We start from the raw sequence: 21386 nt of genomic DNA on the forward strand, positions 1-21386 counted from the left end.
ATGCGTTTATCCAAAACACACACACATACACACAAACACACACACAGGAAGGGAGGGAGGCAGGAAATCCCTCTATTCAACCACCCCACCTCCTTCCTGCAGGGGATCCCCAGCCTGGGATCTGGTCGGGAGAGGGATCCGGTCGGCCCTTCCCTCTTCCCTCTTCCCAATCCAGAACCACTGAACCAAGTGCTTCTGAAGAGTCTCCTTCAAATACCAGAGAGGGAGGGGGATCCAGAAGAGGCTCAGGATGGCAGGCCAGGCATGATGGGCAGGAAGGGAGCCTCATTGCCCCCAGCTGCCCCCCTTATCCCCCAAAGCTCCATTTCTGGGACTCCCCCCTTTGCAACCCCCCACCCCCTGCCTCCTTCCCCCTACATCTCATAGTCCGCTTCCCACTTGGGGGTGAGGTTTGGGGGGTTTCCTAAAGGAAGAAGAAACTGATTTGGATAAAGGGCTCTGAGCGACGCTCCTTCCTTTCCCCCTCTGCCCCCCCCCACAAAAGGGTGCCTGCAGAATCTCAGGAAAGAGGGGGTTTCCTCACGGGAAAGCCTAGGAATTCCCACTGACTGGGACACAGAGAAAGTGTATTTCTGTATTCTCTGTACAGGAGATTTTTTGGAATCCGACCAGCAGCCATTCTTACAGCATGCCCAAGCCAACATAGACGTTGTTGTTTCAGTAATGTATAGATGCTGAAAATTCCAGCTCGATCTAGGACTTCTCTATTTGGAACTTTGTCCTGCCAGGTGATACCAAAAATCCGTCGGAGACGACACATATGGAACATGTTCAGCTTCCTCTCCTGCCGAGCCCAAAGGGTCCAGGACTCACTGCAGTACAGGAGTGTACTCGGGACACAGGTTCTATACACCTGGATCTTGGTACATGCCGTCAGCTTATTGAGCCATACTCTCTTTGTGAGTCTAGAGAACATGGTGGCTGCTTTGCCAATGCGTTTATCCAGCTCAACATCTAGGGAGAGGGTGTCAAAGATCATTGAGCCGAGGGACACAAAGTCACGAAGAACCTCCAATTCTTGTGTGGAGATGGTAGAAGATGGTCACCTCCCTGCTATATGCTGTAGACATATTCTTTGTTATCTTCAGTAAAGCTTTTGACCAAGTGGTCCACAATCTTCTAATTAATACACAGTTGGCTACATAATCGTACTCAGAGGATGATGATTAATGGCTCCTTCACTAATTGGGAGGAGGTCACAAGTGGGTTACCCAAGCCTCAGTCCTCGGCCCGGTGCTCTTCAACATTTTTATTAATGATGTGGATTGCACACACACACCCCCGCTCTTCGCACTCAGGAAATTGTCTGAATCTTCCTCTTGGTTTCCAGGAAGAGACTTTCTTAGAGGCAGGAAATTCAGTCATTAGATTCTTAATTAGCTTAGAAGTCATTTATTTATTCAAAATTACTTTTATCCTGCCTTTCCCCTCTTTGCTTCTTTATGTCTTAACTGTTTTCGTTGGCGCAAGGGATGGTGGTCGGCTGGATGGCCGGACCTTGGGGCTTGAGGGGCTGAGCAAAGGTCCTCCTGGAAGGTCTTAGAAAGCAGGCGGAAGTTGTGTGTCATCATCACATGGGGGGGCTGCCGGACCACCACATTCTTCTCCATAGCCTCTTTCCAGTTTTTCATACTTCTGTGCAATAGTACGGGGAATTAATGGAAACCTGAAACCCTCCACAGGCTGAGGGTCGAGGGGTTGAACAGGAGTCCCCCCCCAGCACCCCCGCCGTTCCCAGAGTGACACCACGCGAGGGACCATCCCAGAAGCTGACTCCTCTTTTCGTCAAGTGACCACTCCTCCCCCAGGCACAAAGCCACGGTCAGGGCTGTGAAGGGCAAAGAGCAGAAGAGGGTCTCCCGCAGAGTCCAGGGGTCCCCAACTTCATGCCTCCAGAGGTTCTCGGACTGCAACTCCCAGAAGCCCTCACCTCCGCCTCTCCTGGCCAGGATTTCTGGGAGCGGAAGTCCAAGAACATCCGGAGGCCCAAGGTTGGGGGGACCCCCTGCTTTAGACCCTCTGGGCGGCTGCCTTGGGTGTGGCCACCCTTCAGCTGCCCTTTGCTCTGTCTGGCTCGGCCTCCTTTTTCCTGCTGGCAAGGAGGGCACGAGATTCTGCAGCAGTTTTGGGCTATTTCCTGGCTTTTGGAATCGTGGGCATAGAAGCACACAATCTCCCCCCCCCCCACATTCATAAACCAGAGGATATTATTTAAAAGAATTGCATTCTCCAGATTGTCAGAAAGACAAAGGCTTCTGTGCTAAGGGAAAGCTTTTAGTTTTGTCTATCCGAGAAGCCTCCAGAATGATTATTTTTTCCTTTTCTCCCAGGGACGGGGTGAGGTTCAGCTGATGCTCTCCCAACTTTTCTCTGGACAAAAAAGAGAAACCCAAAGCCCCCCCTTTAAAGCAGGTAAGATCTCTTTCATTCTTTGAGATCAGATGCGACGCTGTGTTTGTTTATTCATTAAATTATAACCCTATGATTAGCAGGACGTGAGATGTTGTAAAGCTGACATCAGTATTTCAGAGAATTTTAGCCCAATCGCAGGAGGCATCGGGAGCGTTTGGAGGGCGCCTTCCACCAGACCTTCCGTGGCGCCTGGTGAAGGCAAGAGGGGCCACCGAGATGGGCGTGACAGTGCAAAGGAGACTGAGTTGGTGTGAAATGTCAGGATTTGAAGCGTTATTTAAATACATAAACGGTTGATCTCAATGGGATTTGCTTCCTGTGATGGACTCCGTTTATTCCCAACCAATCATTTAAGCCCGCCCTGATGAATGAACTGAATGCGTTTGTTCACTGGTCTGTCCCTGAATTGATTGGTGTTTAATTTAAAACATCTGGTGGCCTTTGGAGGAGGAGGAGGAGGAGGAAGCAGCTGGCATCTTTGTGAGGAACCAGAAAGAGTGTTCAGTCGTTTAGTCGTGTCCGACTCTTCGTGACCCCATGGATCAGAGCACGCCAGGCCCTCCTATCTTCCACCGCCTCCCAGAGTTTTGTCAAATTCATGTTGGTTGCTTCGATGACACTGTCCAACCATCTCATCCTCGGTCGTCCCCTTCTCCTCTTGCCTTCACACTTGCCCAGCATCAAAGTCTTTTCCAAGGAGTCTTCTCTTCTTATGAGATGGCCAAAGTACTGGAGCCTCAGCTTCAGCATCTGTCCTTCCAATGAGCACTCGGGGTTGATTTCCTTTAGAATTGATAGGTTTGTTCTCTTTGCAGTCCAGGGAACTCTCAAGAGTCTCCTCCAGCACCACAATTCAAAGGCATCAATTCTTCGGCGGTCAGCTTTCTTTATGGTCCAGCTCTCACTTCCATACAACACTACAGGAAAAACCATAGCTTTGACTATTCGGACTTTTGTTGGCAAGGTGATGTCTCTGCTTTTTAAGATGCTGTCAAGGTTTGTCATAGCTTTCCTCCCAAGAAGCAGGCGTCTTTTAATTTCGTGGCTGCTGCCTCCATCTGCAGTGATCATGGAGCCCAAGAAAGTAAAATCTGTCACTGCCTCCATATCTTCCCCTTCTATTTCCCAGGAGGTGATGGGACCAGTGGCCATGATCTTACTTTTTTTGATGTTGAGTTTCAGACCGTTTTTTGCACTCTCGTCTTTCACCCTCATTACAAGGTTCTTTAGTTCCTCCTCACTTTCTGCCATCAGAGTGGTATCATCTGCATATCGGAGGTTGTTGATATTTCTTCCTGCAATCTTAATTCCAGCTTGGGATTCCTTCAGTCCAGCTTTCCGCATGATGTATTCTGCATATAAGTTAAATAAGCAGGGTGAGATGAGTGCAATTGTCCGGTAGTTGGAGCATTCTTTGGCACTGCCCTTCTTTGGTATTGGGATGTAGACTGATCTTTTCCAGTCCTCTGGCCACTGTTGAGTTTTCCAAACTTGTTGGCATATTCAATGTAGCACCTTAACAGCATCATCCTTTAAGATTTTAAATAGTTCAACTGGAATGCCATCACCTCCACTGGCCTTGTTGTTAGCCAGGCTTTCTAAGGCCCACTTGACCTCACTCTCCAGGATGTCTGGCTCTAGGTCAGCAACTATATTGTCTGGGTTGTCCGGGATATCCAAAACTTTCTGATATAATTCCTCTGTGTATTCTTGCCACCTCTTCTTGATGTCTTCTGCTTCTGTTAGATCCCTTCCATTTTTGTCTTTTATCATGTCCATCTTTGCACAAAATTTTCCTCTAATATCTCCAATTTTCTTGAACAGATCTCTGGTTTTTCCTTTTCTGTTATTTTCCTCTATTTCTTTGCATTGTTCATTTAAGAAGGCCCTCTTTTCTCTCCTTGCTATTTTTTGGAAGTCTGCATTCAATTTTCTGTAACTTTCCTTATCTCCCCTGCATTTTGTTTCCCTTCTCTTTTCTGCTATTTGTAAGGCCTCGTTGGACAGCCACTTTGCTTTCTTGCATTTCCTTTTCTTTGGGATGGTTTTTGTTGCTTCCTCCTGTACAATGTTATGAGCCTCTATCCAAAGTTCTTCAGGCACTCTGTCCACCAAATGAAGTTCCTTAAATCTGTTCTTCACTTCTACTGTGTATTCGTAAGGGATTTGGTTTAGATTATACCTGAGTAGCCCAGTGGTTTTTCCTACTCTCTTCAGTTTATGCTTGAATTTTGCTATGAGAAGCTGATGATCAGAGCCACAATCAGCTCCAGGTCTTGTTTTTGATGACTGTATAGAGCTTCTCCTTCTTTGGCTGCAGAGAATACAATCAATCTGATTTCGATATTGCCCGTCTGGTGATTTCCATGTATAGAGTCGCCTCTTGTGTTGTTGGAAAAGAGTGTTTGTGATGACCTGCTTGTTCTCTTGACAAAACTCTATTAGCCTTTGTCCTGCTTCGTTCTGAACTCCAAGGCCAAACTTCCCTGTTGTTCCTTTTATCTCTTGGCTCCCTACTTTGGCATTCCAATGCCCTGTGATGAGTAGAACATCTTTCTTTGGTGTCAGTTCTAGAAGGTGTTGTAAATCTTCATAAAACTGTTCAATTTCAGTCTCCTCAGCAATGCTGGTTGGTGCATAAACTTGGATTATTGTGATGTTGAAAGGTCTGCCTTGGATTCATATTGACATCATTCTATCATTTTTGAGATTATATCCCATTACGGCTTTTCCCACTCTTTTGTTGACTATGAGGGCTACTCCATTCCTTCTACGGGATTCTTGCCCACAAGAGTAGACATGAAAGAAAGAAAAGAAAGAAAAGAAAGTCCTCAAAGACTGAGTCGCCTCAGGCTGGAGAAGGTGCGGGGAGGGGCAGGGAGGAGGGAGAGGCGAGCCTGAGGGGACTCCGTGAGAAACACACGCAAAGGGGGCCCCCGGAGGGGGGGAGGCCTTGCTCGGGGGGGGAGTCCCTCCTGTCCCTTTGGAGTATTGGGATCTCGGACCCCACCCTGACTTCCCGCCCCTCTTTCCCCACACAAACACACACACACCACACACACAAAGGAAGCCCCATTAAAGATCCCCCCTCCCGCCGAAGATTCCACAGAAAGGCCCCCCTCCTGCACCCCCACCGAGTATTTTTCTCCCCTTCAGGGGGAATGTATTTCTAGGGACACCCCTTCCCCCTCCCTCTTCCCCCCCAAAAAGGCCCCCAAATCGCCCCCCCTCCATTGGGATCCTCAGGCGGGGAAAGAGGTCGGGGAGGGGACGGAGCGAGAGAGGAAAAGTGGGGGCAGGGAGGGGGCACGGTCCCCCACTTCCGGTTCTATTGGGGGAACGCAGCGCCGGAAGCAGCCCCTCCTCCCCCTCCTCTAAAACTTTCGTAGCTCTACGTCCTTCCGGAGGATGGAGACTAAAAGTTACCGAATCTATGCCCCTCCCACTCCTGCTCCCCCCTCCTCTTCTCAACGGTGATTCGTTGAGAGGAAAGGGAGGGGGGAGAACGTAGAGCTACAAAAGCTGTAGAGGAGGGGCTGTTTCCGGAAGCCGAGGCCGTGCAAGGGAGTGGGAGGAGGGGGTGGGGGGAGGAGGGGGCACAGAGAAATGGGGCTTGGAGGAGGGAGAAGACAGGGGGTCAGCTGGGAGGGAGGGGTGTGGATGATGAGGATGATATTTCTATGGCAGCCAAGGCAGCTGCTGAAGCCCCTGCAAAGGAGGGAAGTTCCTGTCACGGGAACCAGGCCGTGACCTGAACCCAGACCCTCCACCCCCCCTTCCATGCTTTTCCCACCCACAGGAATGGGGGCAGGAGAGCCCCTGGGGGGAGGGGCAGCACGATTCCTACACTGGGAAAAGTGTGTGTGTATGTGTGCGTGCGTGGAGTCTTGTGTGAGGTTTGCTGATGATGATTTTGGGTTTATAAAAATATTCTCAGGAAATTGTCTGAATCTCCTCTTGGTTTCCAGGAAGAGACTTTCTTAGAGGCAGGAAATTCAGTCATTAGATTCTTAATTAGCTTAGAAGTCATTTATTTATTCAAAATTACTTTTATCCTGCCTTTCCCCTCTTTGCTTCTTTATGTCTTAACTGTTTTTGTTGGCGCAAGGGATGGTGGTCGGCTGGATGGCCGGACCTTGGGGCTTGAGGGGCTGAGCAAAGGTCCTCCTGGAAGGTCTTAGAAAGCAGGCGGAAGTTGTGTGTCATCATCACATGGGGGGGCTGCCGGACCACCACATTCTTCTCCATAGCCTCTTTCCAGTTTTTCATACTTCTGTGCAATAGTACGGGGAATTAATGGAAACCTGAAACCCTCCACAGGCTGAGGGTCGAGGGGTTGAACAGGAGTCTCCCCCCCCAGCACCCCCGCCGTTCCCAGAGCGACACCACGCAAGGGAACATCCCAGAATCTGATTCCCCTTTTCATCAAGTGACCACTCCTCCCCCAGACACAAAGCCACGGTCAGGGCTGTGAAGGGCAAAGAGCAGAAGAGGGTCTCCTGCAGAGTCCCAGGGGTCCCCAACCTCTGGCCTCCAGAGGTTCTTGGACTGCAACTCACAGAAGCCTCCACCACCCCCTTTATTGGACAGGATTTCTGGGAGCGGAAGTCCAAGAACATCCGGAGGCCCAAGGTTGGGGGGGGACCCCCTGATGTAGACCCCCTGGATGGCTGCCTTGGGTGTGGCCACTCTTCAGCCACCCTTTGCTCTGTTAGGCTTGGCCTCCTTTTTCCTGCTGGCAAGGTGGGCACGAGATTGTACAGCAGTTTTGGGCTATATCCTGGCTTTTGGAATCGTGGGTATACAAGCACACAACCCCCCTCACATACACATTCATAAACTAAAGGGTATTTTTGGAAGAATTGAATTCTCCAGATTGTCAAAAAGACAAAGGCTTTTATGCTAAGGGAAGGCTTTTGGTTTTGTCCATCCGAGAAGGCTCCAGAATGATTTATTTTTATTTTTCTCTCCCAAGGACGAGGTGAGACTCAGCTGATGCTCTCCGGCTTTTCTCTGGATGAAAAGACAAGAATCAAACTCCAAAGCCCCCAAAAAACTTGAATAGCAGGTGAGATCTCTTTCGTTCTTTGGGACTAGAAGCACCACTGTGTTTGTTTATTTATTAAATGATAACCCTATGATTAACAGGATGCTAATCCTGAATTACATCAGTATTTCAGAGAATTTTAGCCCAATCACAGAAAGCATCAGGAGCGTTTGGAGGGCGCCTTCTACCAGACCTTCCATGGTGCCTGGTGAGGGCAAGAGTTGCCACCGAGGTGGGTGTGACAGTGCAAAGGAGACTGAGTTGGTGGGTGTTTGTGCATTTATCGGGCCCCAGGCATGGATTTTAGAGAAGGTGCCACTTTAAGCAAGTGGTAGATGGAGCACATGCACACACAGAAACACACACACATACATGCATACGTACATAAATGTGGGTTGAGGATTTCTCCCCTAAGGTTCCCAAAGAGTTTTTTAAAAACATTGTCAAGATCTTTGTCCACCATTTCCCCAAAACTTACTGAATCTGTGGCAGAAACGTCATTGAAATAAAGTTTGCGGATGATCTTTGGTCATAAGAGGACATCAAAAGAAAAAGTTTCCATTTTGAGTCCCAGCATCAGATGAAGGGGTGAAAGATACATGGAGACAGAGAGTATAGGATCCGATGGACCTCTTCATTATTGAGGGAAAAAATGAGAGAAGGAAAATAAAATAGGATGCAAGTCATTTCATTTATGATCCCCTTTCTGTTTTTCATTGCCTCTAGCTTCAGTCTTTTTTCAATGGTCTCCTCATTTTTCCAAATTTTTTACCTTCTCCTTCCTTTCTTTACTATTCTTTTGCCCATTTTTCTAATTGAACTATGTTTAGTCATGACATTCTCTCTTCTCCCACTGTCTTTCCTATTTGCTTGCTATCTTGTATCTGTTTCATCCAAATTTTTATAAACCCATTAAAAATTTTCTGGATAATTTCTCAACCACTTTGGTCAGAGGGGAGATTGGTGGACTTAATACTTCCCTACCAACTTCCTAACATGCTGTAATTTTCCATGTATAAGATGGTATTTTTTCCACACCTCACTGGTTACACAGAAGTAAGCTGAGAGGATGGAGAAAACAAAAAAGGGCACGTATGTTGCCTCTGTAAACAGGCTTCCTTCAATCATGAGGCTTAACTTCCTACAGTCAGTAAACTTAGCTTGATCCAATCACGAGTCTTGTGGAACTAACGTCAGCTGATGCTCTATAAACCGATTGGGACACACCTCATTGGAGGTGGAGACTGCAGGCTCAGAAGCAACAGGGACTACTAATGTCCGAGTATTCTGAACCCAGAGGCTGAATACTCAAAGCTACATTTTTTTAATTTTGGGGTTAGAAAAGAGTCTGTGTGGGTCTTATGAACAAAGGTGTCTTATAAATGGAAAAATACAGTATTTTGTAAGAACAGGATTATCAGTCTTTTTAACCAATTCCCCAATGTTTTCTTTGAAAAAAAATATTATCCAAAATTCCCTCCCTTCCATGCGTTTCTAATTGTTTTCATATTAAATATTTATTGTTGGTTATAAGCCTAGAGTGGTCGTTTTGACCAGATAGGCGGGGTATAACTAAAATAAATAAATAAATAAATAAATAAATAAATAAATAAATAAATAAATAAATAAATAAATAAATAAATAATACCTGAAATATATCCTATTTGATTTGCCGAAGCCACCAGAGAAACATCAGAAACAAGATAAAGACAAAAGAGGGTGTGGAATCTCCTCAATTTCTGGATGCTTGCCAGTTCTCTCCCTCGCCCCCCCCCCATGCCATTCTTCAGAATAAAGTAAGCCCCAGTGGTTTCTGCTCTGAATTGACAAGGCATGGCTGTTCTGAATGAATGCTGCATCATGTACCCGAGGCAGCGCTAAACTAGTAACATTTTTTAGAAATTAAAAATTCTAAGTAGTGCCAACTCTAGGGGTACAAACCTGATGAAGTAATGGCAAACCATCAGAGCCCACTCCGATGAGACATTACCCTCAATGTGATCAGGGAACACCTTCCCACTGCTCCAAAGGACCACTAGGTACACTCACACAAATGGATAGAAGAACGCAAGTGAAAATGCTACCAAAAACATACAGAAGATCACTACCACAATGGAAGCTTTGCCAGCTGAAAAAAATATGGCAAATACCCATGGAAAAGATTGCAATTAAAGGTGTGATCAGTCGGGGAAATATCTCGCATTTTGGACCACTTGTGGCATAGTCTAATACAAGCTATTTTCCAGCGATTACACAACATACAGAAGCTTGAAAATACCCTTAAAGGTCATTTAAAGGGAGAATGCCCTCAGCAAACTTACTCTTTCTAGTGCAATCAGACACAATCTTTACTTACCATCTGATTGAACCCTACATTTATGTCATATAATAGATAATAATTATGTGCCAACAAGTCATGTAGTTGATGGGGAAAACCATCAGAATTAACAATGAGCCTCGTGGCGCAGTGGTTAAAACGCTGTACTGCAGCTAAAACTGTGCTCACGACCTGGGGTTCAAATCCCAGGTAGCCGGCTCAAGGTTGACTCAGCCTTCCATCCTTCCGAGGTCGGTAAAATGAGTACCCAGCTTGCTCGGGGGGCAATGTGTAGCCTTTATAATTAAAATTGTAAACCGCCCGGAGAGTGCTTGTAGCGCTATGGGGCGGTATATAAGTCCAATAAATAAATAAATAAATAATAAATATATTTGATATTGGTTATCTGACAACCTTCTTTTTGTAATATTTACCGACATATTAATCCTAGCTTTCTTACTATTATTGCAATATGTATTATTCATCACTCGCCATTATTTTAGCTACTGTATTTTTCGCTCCATAAGACACACCTTTCCATAAGACGCACCAAATTTTTAGGAGAAGAAAACAGGAAGAAAACAATCTGCTTTCTTCTCCTAAAATTTGGTGAGCCTTATGGAGAGGTCCATCTTATGGAACACCCCCTAGGGTCCTAGGGTGTGTTCCAGGACCCTTTGGAGACTCACCCTGCCCCCCCCCAGGGGCCAGAGGGGGTGAAATTGCCACCTTCTGGGACTCTTCTGAAGCTTTCCAAGCCTCAGAAGAGCCGCAGAAGGTGGCAATTTTGCCCCCTCTGGTCCCCGGGGGGGGCGAGGGTGAGTCTCCAAAGGGTCCTAGGGTGTGTTCCAGGACCCTTTAGAGACTAACCTTGTCCCCCCACAGGTCAGAGGGGGCAAAATCGCCACCTTTTGGGGCTCTTCTGAAGCTTCCCAAGCCTCAGAAGAGCCCCAGAAGGTGGTGATTTTGCCCCCTCTGCCCCCCAGGGGGCAGAGGGAGTATCCAAAGGGTCCTAGGGTGTGTTCCAGGGTCCCTTGGAGACTCGCCCTGCCCCCCGGGGTCCAAAGGGGGCAAAATCACCACCATTTGGGGCTCTTTTGAGAGTTGTGAGACTTCAGAAGAACCCCAAAAGGTGGCAATTTCACCAGCACTGACCCCGTGCAGGGGTGGGGGTAGCGTCGCAAGGGTCCTGAAAGGCTCACCCGGATCCTTGGGACGCTCCCGCCACATCCCCCACGGGGCCAGGGGGGTGAAACTGCCAGGTTCTGGGAGTCTTTGAGGCTTCCCAAGCCTCAAAAGATGGCCAGAATCTGGCGATTTCACTGGCACTGGCCCTGTGCGGGGGTGGGGGTACCGTCGCAAGGGACCGGGTGAGCCTTCCAGGACCCTTGCGACGCTCCCCCCACCTGGAAGCTGGTGATTTTGCCCACGCTGGCCCCGTGGGGTGGGGGGAGCATCGTATGGGTCCTGGAAGGCTCACCTGGACCCTTGCGACGCTCCCCTCCATGGGGCCAGCTGGGACCGAATTGCTGCCTTCGCTCCATAAGACTAATGGACTTTCCTACCCACATTTTGGGGGGGAGTGCGTCTTATGGAGCAAAAGATACGGTACTTACCCATAATCTTTATTGGTAGCATCCAGAATAGGAAATATAATTTAGGGATCTATTTCATTTTAAGTAATGCATTTCTGCCAAACCACAAAATGTTTCATGTTTTATATTCCTTTATCTTTTTACTTATCTTGTTCTTCAACCTATCCGAATTGATTTTAATTTCACCTTGTAATTTCCAAGTAATCTTTACCCAAGTGTGCTAGGGAAGAAAATAAATAAAAAAGGTCTGTTCCATGGACAGAGTGTTGGTGGTTGGTCGGGTAAGCTTTTCTTCATTCCAGCCTGGTGTGCAACCTTTGGAGTCCTCCAGAACTCTTCATCAGCTTCAGTAGTGCTTATGTCAGAGTGTCGCAGTTTTTAGCAGTGACTGTTGCCGAAGCCCCATGTTGCAGTCCCAGAGACACTAGACTTCTAGCAACTAAGTCTATTGACATTTATATACAGCAGCAACAGCATAACAGTCCACAATCATCTCCATTAGCCAAGAGAAAGAAGTTATTACCCAGTGTCCATATAGACTATCACACTGTCCAGTCTGTGGTCAGAGACCTGACGTTATCTTCACCCTTAAGTTGTGTGTTCCCGTGTCCTTGTCGGGCACACCTGCTGAACACTTTGGACATGATCTCTATGCTGAGTGTTCATGGCTATAAAATTCAGGTTCTGTTTTCTTTGGCTTATTTTATATAACTTTACAGCATGAATCTGGGATATTTGCTTCTGTAGCCGGGATTCAAAAAAAAAAGTTCCAGTATTGCTGCACAATGTTGTGCCTCTGTTGCCAGCAGGAGAAAAAGTTGCCAAGATTCCCATAGGTTTAAATATCTGGTTGCAGAACCAGAGGATGCCTGCTGTTTCTCCCACGGATAAGGTCAGCCTGTATGGCCTTTGGAAAACTGCAGGGTCTCAGAAACAGGGAATGGGGAACGACTTTTGAGTATTCTCTACCTAGAAACCCCCGAAAAAAGGGTTGCCATCAGTCAGAATTGACTTGATGGCCCATGTTTAATAGTATTTTGGATAGTGGTTAATATTAATCAACTATATTTTCCCGTCACTGGCCCTTTGGGAAGTATCAATTCAGGCAAGGGGAGTCCAATGTTGTTTGCACAATACGGCAAATTTTTCAAATGTTGCCAGTCAAGCCTTCAGGAGACATATGCCTTTCAAAGGAGTCAAAGACAGAGCAAATTTTTGGTTTGACCTCCAGTTAGATTCTGCTCTCTGCTATATTCTCAAGACATCTCCTTTTTTCTCTATCAGGTAACACACGATGGCCAGAATTATACTTCTTCTGGCCCCGAAAACAGTCAAGTGTGAAGCTAGGAAGAAAAGCTTGGAAAAACCCATGAGCTAAAGGAGAAATGGCTTAAACGCCTGAAGTGTGGAGAAAGCTTCAGACCAGTGCCACTAGTTCAGTTTAAAGAACTCACCCTGGGGAGAAATGATACAAAAACATGAAATGTGAAAAGAGTTTCAGCGGGAGAAGAAATCTGCGTTCACATCAAAGGACCCATACTGGGGAGAAACCACATAAATGCATCGAATGTGGAAAGAACTATAGTCACAGTGGTAATCTTAGGTTACATCAAAGGACCCACACTGGGGAGAAACCACATAAATGCATGGAATGTGGAAAGAGCTTTAGTCACAGCGGTCATTTTAGGATACATGAAAGAACCCACACTGGGGAGAAACCACATAAATGCATCGAATGTGGAAAGAGCTTTAGTCACAGTATTCCGCTTAGGTCACATCAAAGGACCCACACTGGGGAGAAACCACATAAATGCATGGAATGTGGAAAGAGCTTTTGTCGCAGTGGTGACCTTACGTTACATCTAAGGACCCACACTGGGGAGAAACCATATAAATGCATGGAATGTGGAAAGAGCTTTAGTCGCAGTGGTGACCTTACGCCGCATCTAAGGACCCACACTGGGGAGAAACCACATAAATGCACGGAATGTGGAAAGAGCTTTAGTCAGAGTGGTAACCTTAGGGTACATCAAAGGACCCACACTGGGGAGAAACCACATAAATGCATGGAATGTGGAAAGAGCTTTAGTCGCAGTGGTGACCTTACGTCACATCTAAGGACCCACACTGGGGAGAAACCACATAAATGCACGGAATGTGGAAAGAGCTTTATTCACAGTGGTCATCTTAGGTCACATCAAAGGACTCACACTGGGGAGAAACCACATAAATGCATGGAATGTGGAAAGAGCTTTAGTCGCAGTGATGCCCTTACGTCACATCAAAGGTCTCACAATGGGGAGAAACCACATAAATGCATGGAATGTGGAAAGAGCTTTAGTTGCAGTGGTCAGCTTAGGTTACATCAAAGGACCCACACTGGGGAGAAACCACATAAATGCATGGAATGTGGAAAGAGCTTTAGTCACAGTGGTAATCTTAGGTTACATCAAAGGACCCACACTGGAGAGAAACCACATAAATGCATGGAATGTGGAAAGAGCTTTAGTCTCAGTGGTTATCTTACATCACATCAAAGGACCCACACTGGAGAGAAACCACATATATGCATGGAATGTGGAAAGAGCTTTAGTCGCAGTGATGCCCTTACATCACATCAAAGGTCTCACACAGGGGAGAAACCACACAAATGCATGGAATGTGGAAAGAGCTTTAGTGACAGGGGTCAGCTTAGGATACATCAAAGGACCCACACTGGGGAGAAACCACATAAATGCATGGAATGTGGAAAGAGCTTTTGTCAGAGTGGTCAGCTTAGGGTACATCAAAGGACCCACACTGGGGAGAAACCATATAAATGCATGGAATGTGGAAAGAGCTTTAGTCGCAGTGGTGACCTTACGCCGCATCTAAGGACCCACACTGGGGAGAAACCACATAAATGCATGGAATGTGGAAAGAGCTTTAGTCAGAGTGGTAACCTTAGGGTACATCAAAGGACCCACACTGGGGAGAAACCACATAAATGCATGGAATGTGGAAAGAGCTTTAGTCTCAGTGGTCACCTTAGGGTACATCAAAGGTCTCACATTCGGGAGAAACCACATAAATGAATGGAATGAGCTTTAGTCGCGTTGATGCCCTTAGGTTACATCAAGGAATCTGCACTGGGGAGAAACCACATGAATGCATGGAATGTGGAAAGAGCTTTGTCATGGTTTACCATTTGTTTTAAAAAACGCCGGTGCTTCATTTCAGAGGATAGACAAGCTTTTGCATGGTCTTACATTTGCTAGTGTTTATCTTGATGATATTGCAGTTTTCAGTTCTGATTTTGAATCTCACATGTCACACTTTGAAAGTGTGTTGTCTAGAATCCAGCAAGCAGGATTGACAGTCAAAGCGACTAAATGTCAGTGGATGCAGGGAAAAGTCATGTACTTGGGTCATTTAATTGGACTAGGAGAAATCCAGCCTTTGCAAGCCATAAATGATTGGCCTATTCCTACAACTAAAAAGCAAGTTCAATCCTTTTTGGGCCTATTTGGCTATTAAAGAAAATTCATTCCTGATTTCAGTTATTTGGCAACGCCTTTGACGGAGCTAACTAAGAAAAGACAGTCTGTCAAGGTAAAATGGACACCTGAGTGTCAAGGTGCTTTTGAAGCCTTAAAGGCAAAGTTTAGTGCTGCACCTATACTAAAATCACCTGACTTTGACATACCATTCATTCTACAAACAGATGCTTCCGATTTGAGTCTTGGAGCTGTACTGTTACAGAAAGGGGAAGATGGGATTCCTAATCCAATCTCATATTTCTCCAGAAAACTCTTAGAAAGAGAAAGAAATTACTCAGTTCCAGAAAAAGAGGCCTTATCTATTATCTGGTCTCTTAATCTTCTTAGGCCTTATCTGTGGGGATGTAAATTCACTCTGCAGACAGATCATAGAGCTTTGGTTTGGTTGCAGAAGATGAAATCTCACAATCAGAAATTGCTGAGATGGCATTTGGCATTACAAGATTTTGATTTTGAAGTTCAGCACATTCTTGGAAAGTTGAATGTTGTGGCAGATGGTCTTTCCAGAATGTATTGTGAAGATCAAGATGTGACAGACCGTTGAAACACTGTTAATGTTTCACTGTTTCACTACTGATATGTTCCTGAGCACATGTAGAGTGCGTACTGTATTGAGTATTACTAACATGACTGTTTTTCTATTTTTCAGATAGTAGAAGTGCTTAACCTAAAGAATGTATTTACATGTTGCTGTTAGAATGTTTTTCTACCTCAATGCTTTGCTAGATTAAATGCTATTTTGAATGTGTTAAAGTTCATCATTAGTATTTGCACTATGTAACCAGCTAATTACTGCTTATTATTGTAATTAGTAGCCAAAAATGGAAACTAGATTTCCTGTTTCAGATTTTTGGAACTCCCAGAGGTGGCATGTCATGGTTTAGGTTATGAAGACTAAAATGTGATTTACTAATGGGATTTGAAGTCATGGAATTTTGTAGAAGGAATCCATATTGGTCTGTGTTAGCATAACTGGATGCTTCGAGAAGCTGTTTCTCCTAGAGCTAACTGGAATTTTCCATGAAGCTGCCTTGGCCAGAGACAATAAGGAGCCAAGACACATCATCAGGACAAAGGACAACAACACCTGCACATCCCGTGGGAAATGAAGGTGGAGTGTGAAGAGACAGCCCTTTATGCTGATTGGTTAACATCACAGAACAGTGGAGAAGAAGGGTGGTCCTAGCATGAAAGAAAAATGGTGAATGGAGACGGAGAGAGCTTGGATTTTTGGAATGATTTTAGTATTGATTTTAGGATGGAGTTTTGAGTTCCAAATGCTAGTTTTTGCTGTTATGCTAGGATGTAGTTCAGAGAAAGCATACAGAAAAGGGGACTATGCCTAGCTTACTTTCTAAGCTATTTTTAGAGTTTTTTATTTTATTTTTGTAGCTGGAATTTGCTAAGATTCTAACTGCTGTTATTCATGGAAATCTACTGGAATGCTATGCTTTTGCAACAAACTGAATATCTCTAAATTCTTTATTTTTCTAATAAAACAATAATTCTTAAAATCCTAAATTTGGTCTCTTGAACAGCAAATCTGAAATACTAAGTGACAGGCCACAGAGATGCTACTTGAGTCCATTACTACCGTGAGTTTTGTTTGTCTTGACAGACTTTAAAACTCATGATTTCTAGCTTTGGTTGTTCTCAATTAATTGCTCATTAGAACAGACTTGGGAAAAGGGTAAGTGGTACTGCCTGGCTGGGTTGCCTGGACTCTGCTCAAATGTTTTAGGAGTACACTTACACCTGGAACCTCTCTGTTCAAGCATCAGGTGTTCTTTTAGAAGCCCCTGGGTGCTCGCAAACTTGAGTCAGAGTGGTAAGCTTAGGTTACATCTGTCATGATGTACAGTAGGTTATTGAAGCTAGAATGTAATTTCTAAATGGGATTTGCAGTCATGGAATGATGTAGAAGGAATCCATTTTCGGTCTGTGTCATTTTTACTAGAAGCATCGAGATGCTGTTTTTCTTCACAGCCAGCTAGCAATGTTATCTTGCAGTTAGCTTGGCCAAGGCCGAAGAAAGAGCCAAAACGTAGGGAAAATGGAAACAGCACCTGCAGTCCCATGCGAAAGGAAGGAGGAGAGAGAGACGAGCAGTCCTTTGTCCTGATTGGTGAGCAGAGTGAAGAGAGAAGAAGGGGGGTTTCTTATGGGAGTTTCCAGTATTTTGCTAGGATGTAGTTTTTAGTAGGAGAATGGAAAGGAGGGCTCTGCCTTACCTATTCCTTATCTAGTGAGTATTTTTCTTAGATAGTGATTTTATTATTTTATTTTTGTAGCTGGAGTTTGCTAAGTTTCTAATTGCCTTAGTTATGGAAATGATTTTGAATGCTATGCTTTGCAATAAACTGAAATCAACTAAATCTTTATTTTTCTAATAAAACAATTATACTTAAGAACTTTTGTTTGGTGTCTTGAACAGACAACCTGTTACCATACTTAATTTGATTTTCTAACAGGCCACAAACTATGGTGCTTTGAGTCCAGTATTTTCTTGAGTTCTCGGAGTTCTGAATGACTCTAAGACTCATGATTATATTTTGGTTTCTCAATGATTTTAAATTGGGAATATGTAATGAATTTGATTATGAAAATAGAATAGAGTTGTATTTCATAGGATTTATTTCAGAGCTGCAACGAAAAAGCTAGAAATCTGCTTGTGTCCAGGTGCTAATTAGAGAAAAAGTTGCCATGCTTCCCATAGGAGAGGGCAGCCTGAATATTGACAGCAGGACTGGCAGTTCTTCTCCAGCTAAAGAAAAAAAAAGTCAAGATGACCGTTATCTTATCAAAACTCCAACTAACAAGGACACAAAGGCTTAATTTAAGAAAGATGGGCGAAGAAGGACTGAGAAGGAGAGGACGGAGAAGAGAGATGGGGGAGAGTTTGCTTTCACGACAGCCAGAGACGACACACGGAGAGAGACGCGTCTGGCAGAACTTTAAACAGAAGACTGTGTAAGAATGTTTATTTAAGATATAGCTAGACTGTTTATTATTTTCACTTTATAGAGGAAATGACTGGTGGCTAAGGCTGGGGGTTATTTTGGAAATAATTTGGAAATACTGAATGACGTTAAAATGAGCTTGTTGAAATGATACCTTTTGTAATAAAATATAAAAAGACAAATTGTCTGTAAGCTGTCTCCTTGTTTAGACCAAGCTACTGTAGTAAATTGGATATTTTAGAACTAGGATTGTTTTGATCTGGCCACATTACGCTACCAAATGAGGGTCCTAAAGTAATAAAAGAGGAAGAGCAGACCTTCCAGATTGTTTAATTAAAATCGAGACAGACTTGGGTGAAGGAGTGAGAAGTCGCCTAGAGCAAAATTACAGGACCCGATTTTGCAGGCAATAGGGACTGATCATTCTGAATCCCTCTCTGTCTCATGTAAAGGCAGTTCTAAGGAACGCTTTTACCACATGGTGGCATCTTGGGATCTGAGTCTCACGTGCTGTGTTTACAGTATAGTGGCAGATGGGATTTGATTTACAAGCCATCATGGCTGTGTTTGGATACAAATCCATGTGCTGTGTTTATGCCATGCTGACAGCTTAAATATTTGCAGCTTGGGTTGCGCTTTGCTCAAGGGCTGAATTAGCACTGGTAATTGTTTTATGAAGGCAGATGTGTGAGCAAGCAGATACACACTGCTAAATAAAGGACAAGAGAAACTTCTCTGGCGTGAGCTTCAGAGCAAAGCAGGGAAGGTTGTAAATTATTGTGACTGGAGAAGACTCCTATGCAGAAAGCTCAGGCTAAAGTGATGCAAGGAGAGATTCTGCCAGTGGCTTAAGAGTTCTAAGGAACAAGCATTGTGCTGTTTAAAAAGTGCCAGCTCGTTTCACTCAGGTGACAGAGTGGCAAAATTGTTTTGAGTGTAGCAGGAGTCTATAAGGAGCAGCCAGGATAATAAAAGTAATTTAAAAGTGATTAAATAAAGTTTAAAAAGGAAAATTTCCTACCCCAAGCCAGAGCCAAAAGGATTTCCTGAAGGGAAAGTAGGATTAGTCAAAGCTGACAGTTTAATTGTTTTGTTGCTCCTCCCGTGCTTTGGTGGATAAGGAGATGTTGGAAGCAGTGGAACACTGGGAAGTAGATAACCCAGAGGATGAAGAAGATGCCCAAAGAATAATAGAAGCAAATCCAGAAGTTGTTAAACCTAAAGTGAAGCCAAGAAAGGCACAGCAGTACACTGGGGCGGAACAAGTTCCAACTCAGTAGGACCTGCTAACAGGAGAAATAACCATGCAGAGGGGAACAGCTGGAGCAGAGGCCAGCAGCAGTCCAGTAGATGCAAAGGATATAAGTCTCAGGTTGCAAGAATAGCTTACCCTGATGATGGCAGACTTCCTGAGTTGCCAGAAACAATGGGTGAATGCACACACAGCTAGTGAACTTCAAGCAAGAAGATACCACGAAATGAAACTACAGATTTTAAAGACGGAAATTGCTGAGAAACAACAAGCCAGAGACTCAATATCTAACATTGACAGGAGAAACCTACCATATTACCAAGAGGGCGATGACATTTTTTCATTTTTATCACTTTTTGAATTTTTGTGTGCTGATCTGAATGTGCCAACACAATTATATTTAAAACTTCTACGATCTCAAGTTTCCGGGGAGTTAGCCACCATTTTAGCAAGAAGTTCCAGCCAAAATTTAACTTGGGAACAGTTTAAAATTTTGGTTTACCAAAGAGAAGGTTTTACACCAGAACTGCTAAGGCAACAGTTTAGAAAATTGAGGAAGACCCCTCAAATGAGTTATTCTGCCCTTGCTGATCAAATAGAGGTGTTAGGCGACCGTTGGTTAGAGGCTGCCAAGGTCAATACATTCAAGGACTTAAGAATGCTACTGTATATAGAACATTTTCTAAATTTAGTACCACCAGAGTTAAAGAGTAGCTTATTGGAGAAAAATAGCACAGACCTCCAAACGTTGGTGCTCAAAACCGATGAATTAATTTCCTTCAAGAAGAGTGAACCTATTACCAGAGTTAGGCCTATTCCAGAAGTGCCTAGGAGGCAGAGCCTATATGAAGCTAAGAAAACAGTGGTTCCTGAACCAAGACAGTCTTTTGCTGGAGAGCAAAGAAGCATGGACACTAGCCAGATTAGTTTACCCTTGGCTTGTTTCCATTGTGGAGGAGCCCATTTAAAGAAAGATTGTCCAAGACTGTCCATATCAGATAACCAAGACGGGAAGCAAGTTGGTAAACCACCCTTACCTGCCCCACGAAAATTCCGACAGACACCCTTACCCACACCAAGAAAATTCAAGAAGGCACCCATACCCACTCCACGGAAATTCAAGCCAACGACCCCTAAAGTGATTTATCTCAGTGCAACATCTCTAGAAATACCAGAAGAACAACCAGCAGAACCACATGTAATTAATCAACTATGTAATGTGCCACCCCAGAGACAAGGAGTCGATCCAAATTTTTCTGAAACCAGTGAAATGCAAGCAATGGAGCCAATGTTTGTGCCAAGGATAATGGGATTACGAGTAGCTCAAGTCTCTACAACAGTAAACGAACAGACATCCTCAGGGGAGAAATTTTCAGTTATAGAGCCCAGTAGCATCCTACCGGAAGAACAGTTATATTGGTCACTGAAAAGTTTTTCGGAACCGGTAACCCTACATTTTTCTACAGGAGATTTGAGCATAATCGCCTCTAGGGATACCGCCTGTCGCAACTGCCACCTCCTCCTACGTCACCACAAGAGATGACAGGTCACGATCCTTCACACACACACACACAACTTAGCTGCCACCAACCACACATAAACCTGACACTTCAGACTTAGTATGGATTTCAAAATAAAAATGATGATTTATTGAATACAAAAATAAAATGGAAATCACTGAGTAAAAGAATCACTTGTCACACTATATTTCTCAGACCTTAACCCTGCACAGTTCTTGGTTACTTAACACTCTATTACTCAATTACCTAACCTATATCTAACCCTGTCTACAGATCTTCTTTCAAGCCCTCTCTCAACCCTCTCTCTCTCTCTCTAACTCTCCAACTCTCCCAACTAACTTTCCCCTCTTTGCACTCCCCCCTTATATACAAAAACTCCACCCCTTTAAGACCCACCTCCTGCCCTGCCATAGGCTAGGAAACTCCAGCCTTAGCCAAGACAGGCAGGTGACGTCATGGCACACATCACATACCTTCCCCCTTTAATAAGTTGTTTTGTGGCGGAAAGCTAAGGTGCTTTTTCCCCAAAACAACTGCAACCAACATCAAGCATTACATTTATTAACACAGTTTAATATAACTACAGTATTCAAATATACTTACACTTCCGCCATACAGGTATATAAAAACATGCAATGCATAACATTTATCATAACACAACACATAACTGTCCAAACATTTTACATTGCCATATACCATGCACAGAGTCCATAAGTTCTTCAG

At 44.5% G+C, this 21386-nt stretch overlaps 1 protein-coding gene and 1 long non-coding RNA gene across 2 annotated transcripts in view; both read left to right on the plus strand.

Moving 5' to 3' along the window:
• Positions 1-7731, plus strand: part of LOC144584997 (uncharacterized) — a 259478-nt gene extending 251747 nt beyond the window's left edge. Inside the window, exons 2-3 of the long non-coding RNA XR_013539502.1 lie at positions 2352-2433; positions 7409-7731. This is a non-coding gene — a long non-coding RNA (uncharacterized LOC144584997). The remainder of the gene's footprint in view (positions 1-2351; positions 2434-7408) is intronic.
• A 5070-nt stretch (positions 7732-12801) lies between these two features.
• Positions 12802-18073, plus strand: LOC144583052 (uncharacterized). The gene has a single exon (XM_078382390.1). The coding sequence runs from the start codon at positions 12871-12873 to the stop codon at positions 14464-14466; it is 1596 nt and encodes a 531-aa protein (XP_078238516.1). The 5' UTR covers positions 12802-12870; the 3' UTR covers positions 14467-18073.
• Positions 18074-21386: the final 3313 nt, after the last annotated feature.

Source organism: Pogona vitticeps, chromosome W (assembly GCF_051106095.1).
Source record: "Pogona vitticeps strain Pit_001003342236 chromosome W, PviZW2.1, whole genome shotgun sequence".
Classification (NCBI taxonomy): Eukaryota; Metazoa; Chordata; class Lepidosauria; order Squamata; family Agamidae; genus Pogona; species Pogona vitticeps.